This window comes from Plecotus auritus, assembly GCF_963455305.1.
Source record: "Plecotus auritus genome assembly, chromosome: 2".
Taxonomy (NCBI): Eukaryota; Metazoa; Chordata; class Mammalia; order Chiroptera; family Vespertilionidae; genus Plecotus; species Plecotus auritus.
Window position 1 is genome coordinate 97019646 of NC_137771.1, and position 19750 is coordinate 97039395.

General features: G+C 43.5%; 1 protein-coding gene across 4 annotated transcripts in view; it reads right to left on the minus strand.

Moving 5' to 3' along the window:
• BPHL (biphenyl hydrolase like) overlaps positions 1-19750 on the minus strand; it is a 38837-nt gene that overhangs the window by 8311 nt on the left and 10776 nt on the right. For 2 of the 4 annotated variants that reach the window (XM_080654962.1, XM_080654961.1), the window contains exons 4-6: positions 19327-19480; positions 6161-6292; positions 1871-1994 (exon numbers count right to left, since the gene is read on the minus strand). In XM_080654962.1, the coding sequence (XP_080511088.1) occupies positions 1871-1994; positions 6161-6292; positions 19327-19480 (410 nt within the window). The remainder of the gene's footprint in view (positions 1-1870; positions 1995-6160; positions 6293-19326; positions 19481-19750) is intronic. The other 2 variants (XM_080654963.1, XM_080654964.1) reach the window with 2 other exon arrangements.

A 19750-nucleotide genomic window follows, 5' to 3' on the forward strand; every position in this document is an offset into this window, starting at 1 on the left:
CCACTAGGGGAAGCCTATGGCAACCTCTGCAGCCTTTGTGCACACTGGCACGCACGCGCCTCCAGACCTCTGCCTTTCCCGGCTCCTGAGTCTCCGCCCGAGAGTCCAGATTCAGATTCCCCCCCCCCCCCGCCCCGCAAGAGCATGGGTCCCCAGGGGCTCGCCTGGAACTGGGGTTCAGTGCAGTCAGAACTGGGGTTCAGTGCAGTCAGGTGCTTCCGACTCCCTTCTGCTAGGGAAAGCCTGTGGCAACCTCTGCAGCCTTTGTGCACACTGGCACGTGCGCGCCTCCAGACCCCTGCCCGCTGGGGCTCCCCCAGGTCTCCCCTGGGTTTCTGAGTCTCCGGGTGCCTTTCTCTCTTCCTGACAGTCCAGACTCCCCCTGTATGAGCCTGGGTCCACGGGGTTTCGCCCGGGACTGGGGTTCAGTGCAGTCAGAACTGGGGTTCAGTGCAGTCGAGGGCTTCCTTCCCCCTTCCGCCAGAGAAAGTCAGCCAGGCTCTCAGCTGCCCTTCCTCTCTGCGCGCACAAAGACCCTTTGCCGTACCTCCAATTCTCTGTGAGCTTTTCTCTTTCCTTCTAGTTGTAGAATTTTCACTCAGCCAGCTTTCCTGTGGTTCTGGATGGTGTCCGTTCTGTCTTTTAGTTGTAGTTTTGAAATTGTTGTGCGAGGCAGCAGTTTAGGTGCTTACCTATGCCGCCATCTTGGTTTCTCCCTCAATATATTTTTCTTTAATTTAATTTATTTTTTCCATCACCATTTATCCCTTCTATGCCCTCACCTACCCCCTTCTCCTCCCCAACCCACTGCGTCCCATAATCACCACTATCATCCATGTCCATGAGTTCTTTCTCTCTCTCTCTCTCTCTTTTTTTTTTTCTCAATCCTCCCTCCTCATCTACTCTCTACGAGAGCTATATGCCTATTCTCTATTTATGAGTCTGTCTCTATTTTGCTTGGTAATTCAGTTTGTTCATTAAATTCCACATATAAGTGAAATCATATGATACTTGTCTTTCTCTGACTGGCTTATTTCAGTTAGCATAACAGTCTCCAGGTTAAAAAAAATAATACTAAAATAAAATAAAATATAAATTTCTATTCACTCTATACAAAAATGTAGGGAACTGAAGAACATAATTTTTGCTGACATAGCTTACAACGTTCCTGAAGCCCAAAGCCGGTTGGCAGAAACGAGAATGCAAAGGACAAGCAACATCTATCTGCTGTCTAACCAAGCACGCCACCAGCATGGTTGGGCATATGTTGGTATTTATAATTCTGAATAACAGGTTTATGTCTGGTATGTACATATTTAAGGCTGAAATAACATGAAAAGTTTACAACATAATTTTAAGAAAAAAAAAAGCAGCATCAGAGTTGAATATAGAATATGATTATTTCTATGTGAAAAAAAAGGAGAAACACAAAAATGCTAATGTAAAAGAATTGGGTGGCAAGCAAAAGGTTATTTGTTTCCTTCTGATTTTACTGATTTTCTTTATTGGGTAATGACAATGATAAACTAGCCTGAAAATTCCCAAATTGCATAAAATTGCTTTAGTTCACAATGATTACTTTAAACCTAAATTATCACCAGTGGTACAGAACTTGGTTTGCATCAGCACAGTTGCCTTCATAGTAACAAGACTTGTACCTGAGATTCCCTTCCTGGTGATTACTGGTTGCCCACAAACCAGGACTCTACTCCTGCTCCCCCTGTTTCCCGGGTGCCCTGTAGACAGTGGTACTGTTTATGGACATTGGTAACATGGGGGTGGGGAGCCTTCCTGTCTCTTCCTTACTGCAGCTCTGCCATTTTCTCCGAAGCCCTGAGGCACCGGATGCTGACGCGGAGATTGGACTTACTGTGACCCTCTCACGTGCTGGTGGATGAAGTCAGCATGAAAACGCGGGACTAGAGGGTCCTTCTCACCATGCACGATTAAGGTGGGGCACTGAACCAGGGGCAGCAAGTGCCGACAGATATTACCTGAAACACAAATGCATGAGAGTCGGCTTTAATGCGACCACTCCACAAGCGTAGGCAAAGCGAGAGCTGGGCAAGTCATGCCTCTCTTAGGACCCAGGTCCCGTCTGTAAAATCAGTGGTTTAAATTAGAAGTGGTCTGAGGTGCCTTCCAGCTCTAACGTTCTTTGGGTTTCCTTTTCTGCTGGGTGGTTTTTTTGTTTTGTTTTTGTCTCCTTTTCTTTTAAAGCTCTAGTAGTGAACAGTTTTGCCTGGTTTAAATGCATCATCCATGTAAAACATTAAGAAAAACAAACAAACTAACGCCCACAACTCTTTATATTACACTAGTGGCCTGGTGCACGAAATTCGTGCACGGGGGGGGGGGGAAGGAGGGAGGGGGGAAGGGTGTCCCTCAGCCCGGCCTGCACCCTCTCCAATCTGGGACCTCTCAGGAGATAACAGCAGTCAGACATCCCTCTCACAATCCAGAACTGCTGGTTCCTAACCGCTTACCTGCCTGCCTGATTGCCCCTAACTGCTTCTGCCTGCCAGTCTGATTGCCCCTAACCACCTCTGCCTCGGCCCTGCATCCGGGACCCAGGATCCCCTCCTCCAGCCAACCACAGGCACCCGGATCTGGGCTTCCCTCCCTCTGGTCAGCCATAGGCACCCAGGCTGGCTGTAGCCGCAGGGGATGGTGGGCAGGTGGCTTCGCCTGGACTGCACCCGCAAGTGCTGGCACCCGGGACTGCGGGGTGGGCAGCTTTTCCGTCTACCAGGCTATAGCCAGCCACAGGTGCTGGCGCCTAGACCGCAGGCGGGCGGCTTCTCTGTCTTCCCTGGGATGCAGTGTGGGTGACTTCTCTGGCTGGCTGCAGCCTGGGATCACGGGGCAGGCGGCTTCTTCGTCTCCCGGGCTTCACCCAGCCTCAGGTGCTGGGGCCCGGTTTCTCCATCTCCCCCAGGATGTGGGGCAAGCAGATGTAAGGCTTCTGCTGCTGGCTGCGGCCTGGGATCACAGGGCAGGTGGCTTCTTCGTCTCCTGGGCTGCAGCCAGCCTCACGTGTTGGGGCCCAGTTTCTCCATCTCCCCCAGGACATGGAGCGGGCGGCTTCTCCAGCTGGCTGTAGCCTGGGATCACGTGCCAGGCTCCTGGGCCACACCCAGCCTCAGGCACTGGGGCCTGGTTTCTCCGTCTCAACCCAGGACGTGGGGCAGGTGGATGTGAGGCTTCTGCTGCTTTCTGAGGCTTGGGATCACGGGGCAGGTAGCTTCTTGGTCTCCCTGGCTGCAGCCAGCCTCAGGCACTGGCACCCAACCTCTCCAACTCCCACAGGCCTGGAGCGGCTGGGGGGCAGGGCTGCCGCCATCATTTCAGGTTAATTTGCATACTCACTCTGATTGGCTGTTGGGTGTAGCGGAGTGACAGTAATTTGCATGTTTCTCTTTTATTAGTGTAGATAGAGGCAGTTCCCAGTTTGCAAAGCCATGGTAGGTGCTTGGCATCTGAAAAGCATCTGCTGTGCAACAATGGCTTAGGTGGTCCTTGGGGTCCCAGTTAGCCCTCAAAGCCTATATACTTCACAGTGAACTTACAATTTACACAGCTTCTCTCATCCCTCCTGCCTTTGACATTCTGACTGACAGACTTTTGAGAGATGATAAACTCCTCACTCCCACTTTTAACAACCTTTCTGAGGCAAATATGGCAGAGCCTGGGCTCCTGCCCCTGTCTACCTGCTCCACCCCACCCCCCACCCATGCAGTCTCAGTGGCTCTTCAGCCACTTTGAGCTTCAGCCTTCTCCTCTGATCAAACAGGGATTAACCCCAGTTCCCTGGTGGCCAAGGGGCCAGGAACAGAAGAAGCCAGAGCTCAGGTTTCTGGCACCAGCAGTTGCTCCACAAAGCCAGCATCTCCCTCTTCCCTTCCTCTGCATGTGCCAAGCAGAAAGCTCTGTGGCTCCCAGAAGGTAGGGGCCAGCCTGGGGTGCTGTTCTGGGCACCTGCCTCTCCCTTCCTCTCAGTCAAGGTAGACCAGGGAAATACTTCTCTAGGTCACTGACGCTTCCCTCGCCTGTCCCTGGGATAACACGCACCTGCCAACTGTATACTCAGATAATTAAAGTGCTATTACTGAGTGCTCATTGTCTGTTAGGAACTGTTCAAATTATTTAATACCCACAAAACACATGGTAGTTACGTTTTAACTCATTTAGTATGTACGATTATAAATCAAGTACTTTTATTAAGCACTTCCTCTGTACTTGGGAGTGACCAAAGCTGAACATATATAACTCATTCAGTCCTCAAAACAACTGCATGAGGTAGTTACTAGTATCTCCAGTTCTCAGACAGGAAGCTGCAGCTTAGAGAAGCAAAATGACCTGCCGGCATCCATTCTAAAAGCAAGCCAAGCGGCAAAACCAAAATTCACACTCGGGCCTTTCTAACTCCAAATCTGTGCAATTAATCCCTATGCTAGTCTGAGCTTCTATAAACTTGAGTGTACAACCATGAAAAAGGGCTCTTGCCAAATTAGTATAGAAGGGGGATGAGTAGTTTATTAACAATCTTGCCATAAGATGATTGATACACTGCTAGATCCTCTATATTATGACATTTTTTCACTTCCTTTTTCTTTTTTAAAGATAGATTTTACTTTTTAGAGTTTTAGGTTTACAGAAAAACTAAAGGAAAGGGACAGAGATTTCCCCACAACACCCCTGCCTTCACACATGGCCTCCCCCATACCAACATCCCTGAGTGGTACATTGTTTACAGTGAATGAGCCGCCACTGACATACCATTTTCGCCCAAAGTCCACAGTTTTCCTTAGGGCTCACGCTTGCTGTTGGACAAACTATGGGTGTGGACAAATGTATAAGGACATGTCCAGTATGGTAGCACACAGAGCATTTGCACTGTCCCAGAATCCCTCTGGTGGCCGTTTTAATAGGTGAATAGGGGATCACGTTGTTTGGCCCAGTTTTTAATTGGATTTTTTTCTTATTGTTCACTTTTAAGAGTTCTTTGTATATTTTTGGTAGTTCTTTTGCACATGGGTCTTTTGCACATATTTCCTCCCAGTCTGTGGCCTGTCCTTTCATTTTTCTGACAGTACCTTTTGCAGAGCAGCAGTTCTTAACTTTAACATATACAGGACATATTTTTGAACTGCTCATTTAATTCTGCTTCTACCTTTGAGAAATCCTACCTGTTCACTACTCTCTTCAAGAAAGCATAGAAGTTTGCATGTCATAAAGTGGCCTTCTTTAGTGGAGAACTGTCTCAGACATTGTTGTACAGTGTTTTTTTGTTTGCTGTCAGAGCTGGGGGAAATGGATTTCAAGGACCTGCTTCTATGAGTGGATACTGCTTTCAAACAGGAGATACTGGCTGTTTTGAACTTAAGCCAAGAAAGTTACACTTCCAAATATCCTTTTCATTGTGAAAGTTTTGACAGATGACTCATTCTGGAAATTATTACTTAAGAGATCAAATTGGCCCTTCAATCACAATGATTTTGTACTGAATGTTCTCCAAGATTAGATCTTAGCTATTCTCTATTTTTTCAGCAATTAAAAAAACACACAAGAGATTAAAAATGTAAATATCTATATAAAACACTTTAATTAAGAATGTCTCTTAAAGATGTCAATTCTTACTGTAATTGGAAATCATTAATTTTCAGATAAAGACAGGAAGACATTGATTAGGGCTAAAGTCATATAACTTAGTTCTGAAGATGGGAGAAGAACTGAACACTCTTCCTCATGCTAATTTTGCAGAGGCTGATGGTCACAACAGAAAGTCCCTCCTTCTTTGTCCTGGGGTAACTCATCTAAATGGGCAAAGAGAAAAAAACGTGGCATATGCTGCAGCTTGTTTGTTTTCCAATTCCTCATTCTGAAGTTAGAAAATAAAGACTCTTGGAGGCTTCTGGATAATTATTTTGAGAAAGGTCTGCTATTAAAGACCTTTATAGTAGACACTCTGTCTAGTTGAAGTGGATTTAATACCCAAGAACTTGCATGTACACAGTCACTAGTACCCTCTGTTTCTATGTCAGTGTGTGTGGGTCATGGGCGAATGCATTTATCCCTGAGGGATTCTGGAACATCAGGGAGGAACTCAGGCCAACTCTATAATCAGCAAAGAAACCATTAAATAGTTCATGTAACCTACCATCCGGAAGATGTTTAAACTGTTTTATGCCATCCACCCACTTTTCACAGGTTTTTGCAAAGTAGTCATACCCATATAGGGTTTCTAGAGGCTTTTTTGTTTTCTCACTCCACTTAGAAACATCTCGGATACCTGAAAAACAGTAGTGTGAACAAGGATAGGTTTAGTGTCATACTAAAGTTTATCTGTAAATATTCCAAGCACAGTTCAGAGCCACTGTCTGCTTTCTGTTGCCAAGAACACTTCCCCAGGTTCTGTATGGCTCACTCCTCACTCCATCTGGGTCAGCGAGGCCTTCCCTTCCGACCACCCTCCCTCCACCTACTCCACTTAGCACTTATCACTTCTTTGCAGTGTTTTCTGTGTCCATGGCTGAGTGTCTGTCTCCCCACTAGGATGTAAGCCCCAGTGTAAGCCACTTTGCTTTGTTTTGCCCCCAACTGTACCCCCAGGGCCTGGAACAGTGCTTAGTACAAAATAAGCAACAATAAATTCTTACCAAGTGAGTGAAATCAGATCTGTAGTTAATGCTTTCTGTTAAAGGTATATAATTAAAAAAGATATTCCTCTAATTAAGGTCATCTGAGTAAGGGTGATATTATTTACCAAAGAGGTTGTTTTTCTGAATTGTGTTTATGTACATTGAGAAATGCACACATATTTTTTATTCTAATTCCTGCTACTGAAGAAATATGGTTGTAAAAGGCTAAATACTAACTTCAAACTATACTGTAGATGATTCACTATTAGAAAAGGAAATAATAGTTAAAAACACCTTTAAAATAAATAAACACATTTAATTACATAGCCTAATCTTTTCCATAATTCTTTAAATACACTGAGATACAGATTCTAATCCTCCTGAGCATATTAAATATTGCTCATCTAGAGCTTTTAATACACCACCTCTGCTACAAGATGCACCTTTAAGACAAGCTGACACTAATAATGAGAATTTACATTGAACAAGATCTTAGCACTCATACCTGGCAGACGCCCAATATATACTCAGTGAATGGAAGTAATGAAATGGTAGAGCGGGGGCGGGGTGGGGGAGAACTGCTACTTACAGCTATATAACTGCCTTCTAAAAAGGGAAGGTCCTGTTCCAGAGCCTGCCTTTGTTCTCCTGATTGGTTTAAATCTGGAGGTGGAAATTCTTTGTGCAAAAGTGAAAAGACTCCAGAGATGGCTGTAGAGAGGAACCTAAAAACTAAGTGGTGGACGGAGAATTTGGGAAGAAGAAAAAGGAAAGTTGAAGGGGGTGGGGAGGGGAAGTGGTTGGAGAGAGGTGCTAGCAAGATCGTGTGAAGATGGCCAGTTAAAAATTCCCTGTACATGGGATCTACTCAGCCATAAAAAGGAAGGAAATCTTCCCTTTGCAACAGCATGGATGGACCTGGAAAATATTATGCTAAGTGAAATAAGCTAGCCAGAGAAAGACAAGTACCATATGATTTCACTCATATGTGGAATTTAATGAACAAAATAAACCAATAAAATAGGAACAGACTCATAGATACAGAGAACAGACTATCAGCTGTCAGAGGAGTGTGGAGTTGTAGGGCTGGGTGAAAAAGGTGAAGGGATTAAGTAATAAAAAATGAAACAACAACTCATAGACACATACAACAGTATGGTGATTACCAGAGAAAAAGGCGGGGGGAGGGGGCGCGGGGAGTGTGTGGAAGGCTTTAAAAATAAATTTAAAAAATATTCCCTGTAGATTTTTTTTTTTTTTTGGCTATACAGCAGACCATACCCTCTGAAAAGTCCTCTTACAGTGAAACAATTAGATCTTTAAAATATATAGTTTTTGTTGCATTGTTGGAGTTGTAGTAATTAATGGACTAGAGTATGAATGTATATGAGTTTATATGTGTATGTGTAAGTGAAAGTGAACCCTGAAAATAGAACAAAGAGTGGTAAGACTACTCAAAGGGCTGCTTTTGGGGAAATGTGACTGTTAGCTGGGGTTGGGAGCGTGGAGCTGAACCTGAGACTCTTGGGTTGGCTGAAGTGAAACTGGCCCCACCTGGTCCAACCCTGTGGTTCCCAGGAGTAGTGAATGCACATGCTCTGTGGAGGAAGCATTCTCAATGACACTCACTGGTCTTTCCTGTGGTTCCCAGAGTAAGAATAAGCAAATATCTGCTTCTAATCGAGATCACAAACTATCAGAATCTTTATGAAGCTAAAAAATAAACTTAAAAGAGAAAGTTTAAAAAATTATGCAGAACACCACACCGAGAGATAGGAAAATGAACAAGAGGTAGGGAAGATGGAAAGACAAGGTCTACAAAGTCCAACCAGTTCCAGAAAATTAGGAGAGAAGGAGAATGCAGGGCATGCAATACTTGAATGAAACAGGCAAGCCTGTTTTTTAGAACTGATAACAGAGAAGAGTCCACAGACAAAAATAAAATGTAATCCAAATAAGAGAAATAAAAAGAAGCCACACTTAGACACAGAATAGTATATCAGCAACATATCAAAGAAAAAGAGAAAATCTGAAAAACAGGCAGAGATCAGACACATCACTCCACAGCAAGGAAATTAAACTGACAAAACTTCTCAATAGCAATTAAAGAAAGCAGCAGACAGGTTAATGCTGGAGAAAATAATTTTCCACTTATATTTCTATTCTTAGCCAAACAATCTTTAAAGAATGAGGGTAACATAAAAGACATTCTTAGGTACGAGTGTACGGTTAACACACCTGCCCTTATAGAACTTCTAAAGAATAACTTCAGGAAAGAGAGAAAGGATCTTAGAAGGAATGTCTGAGATGAAAGAAGGACAGGTGAGCAAAGTAACTGACAGTTTGGTAAATGTAAAAACAAACAAAACTCACCAAGTTAATGAGAAAATAAAACATTATAACATTTCTCCACATTGAATTAAATAATTCTGCCCAAATATAAAGCAAAAGACAAGCCACAAGTTGTACAACATAACTACTAACACAACTACTAACCAGCAAGAGGATAGCAATCAGATTATCAAAAAACAAAACTAAAAAAATCACACCATCCCTGCTGCAAACCAGTAACAATGAAATAATATTGAAAGTGTTCCAGTCTGCTGTTACACCTAATAAAGTATACCTGTTAAACATATTGTGTTATATGTGTAGTTATCTATAAAATAGCGAGCCACAGTCGTAACATCCACAACGACCGGAGGCTCGACCTAATGCCAGGCTGAGCGGGCTGAACTGCTGACTTCTTGGAGAGAGAGGGGGGGGGGGGCTGATCAGTGGCAGTGACAGCGGCTGCTTATGAGGCCCAGAGAGAAGCAGGGTGATCAGACCCTGCTTCTCTCTCTGGGTCTCGCCAGCAGCCAAGCCTCTCTCTCTCTCCCAGAGGTCAGCAGTTCAGCCTGCTCACCAGCAGCCTGGGGCAGCTGACCATCAGCCTTGCCTCTATGATCAGGTCCAGAGATAGGCCCAGAGACGCTGACTGGCATAGAAACCGACCAATCAGAACCAAATCTGGGTGAACTGCGAAGGCAGAACCTAAGGTGGGGGCTGAGGAGGCGTTTTAAGAGCTATTTGGTGTAAGGTGTAAGAAAGTAATTCAATTTTCTAGTGACTGGTTTGGCAGTATAGTGCATACGGCTGGCTATCAGTCCAGATATAGGGATTATGTATTTTTGTCTGCCAAGAGCATTTCCTCCTGCTGAAAAAAGGGTCCCCGCCCCCTTTAAGCAATCCTATCCTATATAATATATCTATACTAATAAAAGGGTAATATGCTAATTAGACTGGGTCAACCAGCCATCTTCCAGATGTCTGACTTCCTTCTGGACAAAGCCATGGTAGTGGGGGCCAAGGCAGAGGCAGTTAGGGGTGATCAGGCAGGAAGGCAGAGAGGTTAGGGGTGATCAGGCAGGCAGGGGGGGGGCAAGGTAGGGGCAATCAGGCTGGTAAGGGGGCAAGGTAGGGGTGATCAGGCCAGCAGGGGGACAAGGTAGGGGAGATCAGGCCAGCAGGCAGAGGGGTTAGAGGCGATCAGGCAGGCAGGCAGGCGAGTGGTTAGGAGCCAGTCATCCTGGATTGCGAGAGGGATGTCCAACTGCTGGTTTAGGCCCTGTGGGATCGGGCCTAAACTGGCAGTCAGACATCCCCCAAGGGGTCCCAGATTTGAGAGGGTGCAGGCCGGGCTAAGGAACCCCCCTTTGTGCACAAATTTCATTTACCGGGCCTCTAGTCCTATATAATAAAAGGGTAATATGCAAATAGACCGAATGGCAGAAAAATGGAACAACCAATCAAAGCGTAGTATGCTAATGATATGCAAAGGCTGCTCAACTGCTTGCTATGACATGCACCGACCACCTGGGGGCAGACAGTCAACTGGCCAACCAGTCGCTATGATGTGCACTGACCACCAGGGGCAGGTGCTCTGACTGGTAGGTTAGTTTGCTGCAGGGGTCCGGCCAATTGGGACTGAGCGAGATGGGCCGGACATGCCCTGTAGCCCTCCTGAGGTCCCTCCCTGGATCATGCACCAGTGGAGTCCCTCAGCCTGGCCTGTGCCCTCTTGCAATCTGGGACCCCTCGGGGGATGTTGGAGAGCCGGTTTCAGCCCGATCCCGCAGGCCACTCCCCTTGGGAGGGCACCAGACACAGGGCTCGTGGCTGGTGAGTGCTGCTGTGGCAGCACGAGCTTCTCCCGAACAGGACTGATTAAGCGTGAGCCCACAGCAGGCACAGTAGGGCTGGGATGAGTGGGAGTGACAGTTAGGAGCTGCAAGTGGTGTTGGACTGCGGGTTTAGGCCTGATCCCTGCAGGGCACCAAGAGGGACCCCATCCATGCACGAATTCATGCACTGGGCCTCTAGTTACATAATAAAAACTTAAAAACTGCCCTGGCCAGTTTGGCTCAGTGGATAGAGCGTTGGCCTGCAGACTGGAGGGTCCTGGGTTTGATTCCAGTTGGGGGCATGTGCCTTGGTTGTGTGCACATCCCCAGTGGAGGGTGTGCAGGAGGCGGCTGTTCCGTGTTTCTCTCTCATTGATGTTTCTGGCTCTCTATCCCTCTCCCTTCCTCTCTGTAGAAAATCAATAAAATATATTTAAAGAAAAAAAAACTTAAAAATCAAGAAAAATAAATGACATGGCCCTGGCCGGTTTGCTCTGTGGTTAGAGCGCCGGCCTGTGGACTGAAGGGTCTCAGGTTCAATTCTGGTCAAGGGCACATACCTTGGTTGCAGGCTCGATCCCTGGCCCTGGTTGAGGCTTGTGTGGGAGGCAACCAATGGATGCATCTCTCTTACATCGATGTTTCTCTATCTCTCCCTGCCCTTCCATTCAAAAAAAAAAAGACATGAATAAGTATAGTACAGAAGAAAAAGCCCTAGTGGTGCATAAACACATAAAAATATTCTCAACTCTATTGGTAATAGAAAAATGCAAATTTAGGACCCCCCAATAAGATACCATTTTACACACATTTGACTGGCTGGCATTAAGAAGTCTAATTATTCTAAGTTGTTTGTTTGTTTGTTTTGTTAATCCTCACTCGAGGATGTTTTTCCATTGATTTTTAGAGAAAGTGGAAGGGAAAGGGAGAGACAGAGAAAGAGAAACATCGATGTGAGAAAGACACATCAATTAGTTGCCTCCGGGATCGAGCCTGCAACTGAGGTACATGCCCTTGACTGGAATCGAACCAGGGACCCTTCAGTCTGTGGGGCAACACTCTATCCACTGAGCAAAACTGGCCAGGGCTGATGATTCCAAGCTTTGATGAGGATCTAAGTTAAGGTACTCATGTGTTGCTGGTGGAAGTGTAAATTTATTTAGTTGCAGAACAATCTGTCATTGGCAATGAGGTGTATTTGTATTCCACAACACTCAGCAATTTCCTACACCCTAGAGAGACACTGTGGCTCACATGCTCCACAGGACAAGTACAAGAATGTTCATAACAACACTGGAAACAGACCAATTGTCCATTGATAAAAGAAAGGGAATGTAGAATGCAGCACGCTTGCTCAGTGGAGTATGATACAACAACATCATGAATGAATTCTAGAAATATAATGCTCCCTGAAGTATCACAAAAGACGAGCTACAGTGTGAAATCACTCAGTATAGTTCAAAAACAAAATATATAATAAAACATATAATATAACATATAATAAAATATAAATGTATGTTTAATTTATGATTTATATATCTAACATTTATATAGAAATGTTACACATTTCTATAACATTAATATATAAATTAATATATTGTATATAATATTTTAAACATATATTTTATAAATTTATATACATTTTTATCAAATAAAGTAAGTCCCCCGTGGTAGGAAGGCCAAGACCTTTTAAGAACTAAATTGGCTAATGTTCAATATGAAGATATTTTTCTTGCTAAAATGTAAATTCCTCCCATGACACTTAGGACCCTCTAATACCATGGTTGTTCACAAGTTCCTGACTCAAGAGCAGAGATGCTATCTCATTCAAGTTTGTATCTGTTGTGACTAACACACAGCAGACTTTCAATAATGTTTACTGGATTAACAAGGTGCTGAAGGAAAGGATGGTTTTGTGGGGTAGGGAAGAGAAAAGTGGGAGATGGACTTAGAAAGACAGAGGTCCTGGGTCACTGAAACACTGTGTGACAGCAGGCGATCCTTCAAATGAATTAACTTAATAAAGCCAGGCATCTAGAGCAAGAGGTACCTATGGGAATGTGAAATCTGGGATAAGCACAGGAAATATTACCTGAATCTCAAGGGCAGGGAAATCCAGCTGGAGCTGGGCAAGCCAATTGTTCACACCAAGCTCGGTAGTTAGAACACAGGCTTAGAAGTCACACTGCCTACTTCTGAAACCCAGCTCTTGCACTTACTGGCTCTGCGACCCTGAGCAAGTAAGTTCCTTAACTTCTCTGTGATATAGTTTCCTTACCTAAGAAATGAGAATTATAATAACATTATGGGATAAAAGCAAATAAGTTAGAGATGGAATGTGCTAACAACAGTGCTTGGCCTATAACAAACACTCAAAAATAGTCCACATATTTATATATTTACTTCTGTAATTTTTTAAAAGAGGAAGCCAGTTTTACACCAAAGTATAATTTCCACCAAAAATAAGTAGTAATTATGTTTCATAGTTAAGTTCCTAAAGTTACCATTTGAATCAAACTGTTTGTTGATCCAAAACAACTAATTTATATCCAAAAAGAAACTGATATATTTCTTTTTGAGCATATAATTTGTGATAAGCACTGGAAACTTAATGAAGAAAACACTCATTCATCATCAATTAGTGAGTTAATCACTAATTGACTGGCTGGAATTAAGAAGTCTAATTCCAGGTGTCCCATGGGTGTGGTAGCACAAAGGCACTGTTTTCTCTGGACTGGTGGTGGCGGGGGGGGGGAGCCATCTTCACACAAGTTAAAGAGAAACTGGGCAGACTTTATAACACATGTGCCATTAGAGTTCCAGAAGAAGAGAAAGACATTGACAAAGAAAAAATATCAGATAGAATAATGACTACAAATTTCCCAAATTTGGTGCTCCAAAATACACAAAGCAAAAAACTAAAAAAGGAGAAAGAGGCAAATCCACAATTATATCTGGAGACTGCAACATTTATCTCTCCATTTTCTCTACAGCACAAGTAGAGAAAAATCAGAAAGGATAAAGAAGGGCTGAACAATACTACCAGCCAACTTCACCTACTAGTAATTGACATTTATAGAACACTCCAACGAACAGCAGCATAACACATATTATTTTCAAATGCACATAGAACACTTATCAAGATAGATTATATTCTGGGACATAAAACAAATGTAAAAGAACTGAAATCATATCAAGTATTTGTTCTGAACATTAAGTTCAGAAAATCAAGTTCTTTGGGAAAAAAACAATGAAATTGATAATCTTCTAGTTAATCTGGTCAGGATAAAAAGATAGATAATACAAGTTACCAGTTTTGGGGAATAAAGAGGGGATATCACTATAGCTCTTACAAACTTTTAAAAAGAAATAAGGGAATACTACAAAGTACGCTAAAATAATCCACTGGCTTTGACAAGTAGATTATACTTATCTCAGTGAGAACAGTTTCAGTATGGGCCAGAATGGGAGATGGTCCAGAAGAGACTGAAGAAGGAATGCGAAGAGAATGTGTAGAAGCAGAGAGTGCAGACAACTTTTTCCTTAAGATTGTGGGAAAGGACAAAGAATGGTAAGGTAGTAACTATAGGTAAGAAGTAAACCTTTTGGAGGAGGAACAATGCCCACCTTTATAGACTGAGAGGGAAGGTCCAGGGAGAGAAGTCAGTAATACAGGAGAGGGAGGGAGAACCAAAGGCACCATGTCCTAGAGGCAGCAGGAGGGAAAGGACTAGCAACAGAGTGGAATGGCTTTACACAAGACAGCCACTCTCCTTGGAACCAGGGGGCGATACACTAAGGACAGGCAGGAGTTCCAACTGGGGGATTGGAAACAAAATCAGACTTATCATTTAAGAATTTCATAGTTCTTTATCACACAGAAAGACTGTCAAGAGCTAAAGTTCTACAGTCCTAGCTAGTTTGGCTCAGTGGACAGGGCGTTGGCCCATGGATTGAAGGGTTCTGGGTTCGATTCCAATCAAGGTTGCAGGCTCAATCCCTGACCCTGGTCAGGGCGCCTGCAGGAGGCAACTAATCGATGTGTCTTTCTCTCTCTGTCATTCCCTCTCCCTTCTACTCTTTCTAAAAATCAATGGAAAAATATCCTTCGGTTATGATTAACAACAAAAAAGAACTAAGATTCTATAATAAAACATTGCCATTAAAGAGCTTACTTAAGTCATGTGAATTGCAGAACAGCTGAAAAAGACTATACTTGTAATATTCTAACACATGGGTCTGCAAGCTATTTCTGTAAAGGACCAGAGAATAAATATTTTAGGCTTTGTAAGCCAAGAGGCAAAACCAAAGATATATAGAAAAAGGAGAGAAACTTCTGATCTTCCTGGCCCTAACTGTCTGGGGTAGGCCATCTGGGAACCTACAGCAACACACTCCTGGCCTGAAGAGAAGGGTCTTTGTGGGCCAGGCCAGCGTGCGGTGTGGGGAGGGTAGCCCAGGTCAATTTCACTTTGTGCTCCAGGGACCCCCAAATACTGATGTGCCCTTTTCTCCTCCTCAGGGCCAGGCGGTCTCAATTTGGGCAGCCTGCTGGAGGCTAAGCAACTCCTGAATTGTCAACTGAAATTCCATGACTGGGTGCCTTGTTATAACCAACAGTCACCAAGGTGTATGTGACCACCAATCCAGGTCCTGGTAGCTATATTGGGAGTGGAGGAGGAAATGGGGATGAAGAGGAACACCCTATATTGGTCTCTAAGACTCACTACAATAGCCTCCCCAATGGTGCCCGAGTCTTAAAAAAACAGATGGTGAACTGGAAATGTACTCATGTTTCTACAAACCTCAAAGATAAGCCAATCCCACCTCTAAGCAACGCAGCTGTACTGTCTTAAAACATGTGAATAGAGAGGAATGGCAGTGTGAAAAACCCCTTGTCTTCTCCCCCAAAATTTCAACAAGTTAACCAACTATAATTCAACAAAGAAATCCCTGCTCAACACAGATGCATGCCTGAGAGACCCATGCATTAAAACTTCTAAAGGTGGGCAACTAGGAATAAACAGGGACACAAGAAGAGGGAAAGCACAGATGACCTGAAGATGCAGCTGGCAACTGGGAGCTCACACCCTGGAGGAACAGAGAGCTGTGGGGGAGGGAGGATAGACCAGCAGGGTGAGAGGCAAAGAGAGAACAGATGTCAGAGCATGGGGTTCTGCCACGTGGCTCTCCACTGTCTGGCTGGCAGTGGTGTTTCATACAAAGAAATGGAACCACAGAGCCCTGCTGCTGCTTGGAATCCCAAAACCCACTTCCCATTGCCCTTGGAATTGTGTCAAAGAGCATATTATCTGTAAACCAAGAGCTATTGCAGTAGAACCACTGTTTCCCTCTGTGATTGATCCCTAGGAGGGGTGCTTAGAGCAGGACCACACGGAGGTCGTTCAAGTTTGTATTTGTTGTGACTAACACACAGCCTTGTTGGAACTCCTTTGTAAGTAACAAATTACTTTTCTCTTGCTGGCTTTAAGATTCTCTCTTTGTCTTTAATTTTGGGCATTTTAATTATGATGTGTCTGGGCATGGGCCTGTGTGGGTTCTTGCTTGGGACTCTTTGTGCCTCTTGTACTTGTGTGACTTTTTCCTTCATCAGGTTAGGGAAGTTTTCTGCCTTTATTCCTTCAAGCATGTTCTCTATTCCTTGCTCCCTTTCTTGTCCTTCTGGGGCACCTATTATGCGAATATTGTTACGTTTCATGTTGTTCCACAGCTCCCTTAAAGTGTCCTCCTGTTTTTAAATTGTTGTTTTCTTTTTGGTTCTCTGATTGAGTGATTTTTTTTCTACTCTGTCTTCGGATTCACTGATCTGACCTTCGGCTTTCCCTAATCTGCTATGTATTCCTTCCACTGTGTTCTTTATTAGTGCTATGCCATTCTTCATAGTTACTATACATTTTCTCATGCTGTTGAGCATCTTTGCCATCATTATTCTGAATTCTATGTCTGATAAATTTCTTATCTCCATTTCAGTTACCTCTTCTTCTGGAGAATTCTCTTGTTCTTTGGTTTGTGGATTGTTAGTTTTTTGTCTCCCCATTTTGCCTGCCTGTTTGGGTTTGTGACTATGTATTAACTAGATCTGCTATGCCTCCCAATATCTAGTGCAGGACAATGTCAAATGCTGTTTCTGACTAATTACATCAGGCAAAGACTCAAAGCCTCCAGAGACCTGCCTCTGTCTGAAGAGTGATTGTAATGGCAATGGTCCACAGGTGGGGCGAGAGGTTTTCCAACAATGTGGGGCAATTGCTTCTGACTCTGAATGTAATTTTTTAAAGAAATAGAAAAAGAAATCATCAGACTTGTGTGGAACCACAAAAGACCTCGAATAGCCAAGGCTATCCTAATAAAAAAGAATGAAGCTTAAGGTATCATGCTACCAGACTTCAAATTATACTACAGAGCTACAATAATCAAAACAGCATGGTATTGGCAGAGAAACAGACACACAGATCAATGAAACAGAATAGAGAGCTCAGCTATAAAACTACATGTATATGGATAGATAATTTTTGACAAAGGAGCCAGAAATATAAGACCCAAAACAATAAGTTATATAGAAGAAAATACAGGTACCAACCTTATGGACTTTGGTCATAGAGAGCATTTTATGAACTTAACTCCAAAGGCAAGGGAAATAAAAGCAAAAATAAGTGAATGGGACTGTATCAAACTAAAAAGCTTCTGCACAGCAAGACACTGACAACAAAACAAAGAGGCAGCCTACCAGATGGGAGATGATATTTGAAAATAGTTTCTCTGACAGAAGTTTACTTTTCTTTAAAATATATAAAGAACTCATAAAACTCAATACCAAACAAACAACCCAATCAAAAAATGGGAAGAGGACCTAACAATACACCTCTCCAAGAAGACAAATGAACAGTCAATAGATATATGAAAAGAGATTCAACCTCACTGGCAATTAAGGAAATGCAAATCAAAACTACAATGAGATACTACCTTATACCAGTTAGAATGGCCAGTATCAACAAAACAAGCAATAACAAGTGTTGGACAGGTTGTGGAAAAAAGGGAACCCTCATCCACTGCTGGTGGGAATATAGACTGGTACAATCACTATGGAAAGCAGTCGGGGGATTCCTCAAAAATTTGAAAATAGAGCTACCATATGACCCAGCAATCTCTCTCCTGGGTATATCCCCCAAAACCTTGAAATCGTGTATTCACAAAGATATATGCATCCCTATATTCACTGCCACATTATTCATGGTGGCCAAACCATGGAAACAACCAAAGTGCCCTCTAACAGGGGACTGGACAAAGAAGATGTGGTACATATACACAATGGAATACTACTCGGCTATAAGAAAAAGATTAAATTGCACCATTTGCAACAACATGGATGGATCTTGAGAACATTATGCTAAATGAAATAAGTCAGTCAGAAAAAGCTAAGAACCATATGATTTCACTCATATGTGGGATATAAAACTGAAATTCATGAAAACAAACAGCAGTGTGGTGGTTACCAGAGGATGAGGGAGAAGAGGGTCCTAATATATGATGCCAGGAGAAGATTTGACTTGGGGTGGTGAGTACATGGTGCAATATACTGATCTTATAGAAACCCACATCTGAAACCTATATGCTCATGTTGACCAATGTCACCCCAATCCTATCTAATTAAGAGGTAATATGCAAACTGGCCCTCACACCCTTGCAGAAGATGGCCGCCCCCATGTGGTCAAAGATGGCCACCACAAGATGGCTGGCAGGGGAGGGTAGTTGGGGTGATCAGGCCAGCAGGGGAGGGCAGTTGGGGGGGACCAGGCCAGCAGGGGAGGGCAGTTGGGGGCGACCAGGCCTGTGGGGAAGGGCAGTTAGGGGCAATTGGGCCAGCAGGGGAGCAGTTCGGCGTCGATCAGGCTGGTAGGGGAGTGGTCAGGGGCAATCAGGCAGGCAGGCAGGCAGGCAAGCAGTTGGGAGCCAGCATTCCTGGATTGTGAAAGAGATGTCCAACTGCCAGTTTAGGCCCGATACCTGTGGACATCCCCCGAGGGGTCCCGGATTGGAGAGGGTGCAGGCTGGGCTGAGGGACACCTCCTCCAGTGCACGAATTTCATGCAACAGGCCTCTAGTACATTTAATAAAATATTAAAAAATCAAAATAAAATAAAAAATGTGAATAGCGCAAACATTATCAAAATATCAGGTTTCATATTTGAATACAATATTTCCTTTTGCACTCATGTTATTTTAAATGAGGTTATGAATAAGTTCACTACAAGTAGGAGAAAATGTAAATACTAGTTTTGCCCTTTCCTGAATCGTAAACATGCTACTTCTGGAAAGAGAAAGCTTTAAATCACAGACTGGCTAAATTGCATTACCATTCTGAGAAATTATTATTCCTACCTTAGGAATGAGAACTAGAAGAGGATATGACTTGCCAGGACATATCAAAATAAGAATTGAAGGGGAGAGGGGAGAGGAGGATGCTACTTATCATTACGTCTCCAGTTCATGGAACCTACCCTGATAAATCATCTCATCTTCCTCAGTCACATAGGCGTTGGCCCCCCAAATCACTATCTTATGGATGTAAGATGGGTATTTTGCAGCTGCAATGAGGGCTGTTATACCACCATCACTCCACCCCAGCAAAGAGATCTTCTTAAACTTCAGCGTCTGTGGTAAACACAACAAAAAGCACAGCACAGATTATTGCTCCTCTCTGTCAAAAGAACCCAATAATCAATAATTAACAGAATCAATATAGCTGTGGGGTTTGGAATATCAATTGGTAATTAATGAAAAATCATTGAGTCTACCACTTGATGACATAAATGCTTTCTCTCAATTAGTTTGGTGTAAATATAATTGTCATAAGTATTGTTTTGAATTTTGAAGAAACTACTTCTGTTTGGATAGAATCTCAAGGAACTGGAAACAATGGAA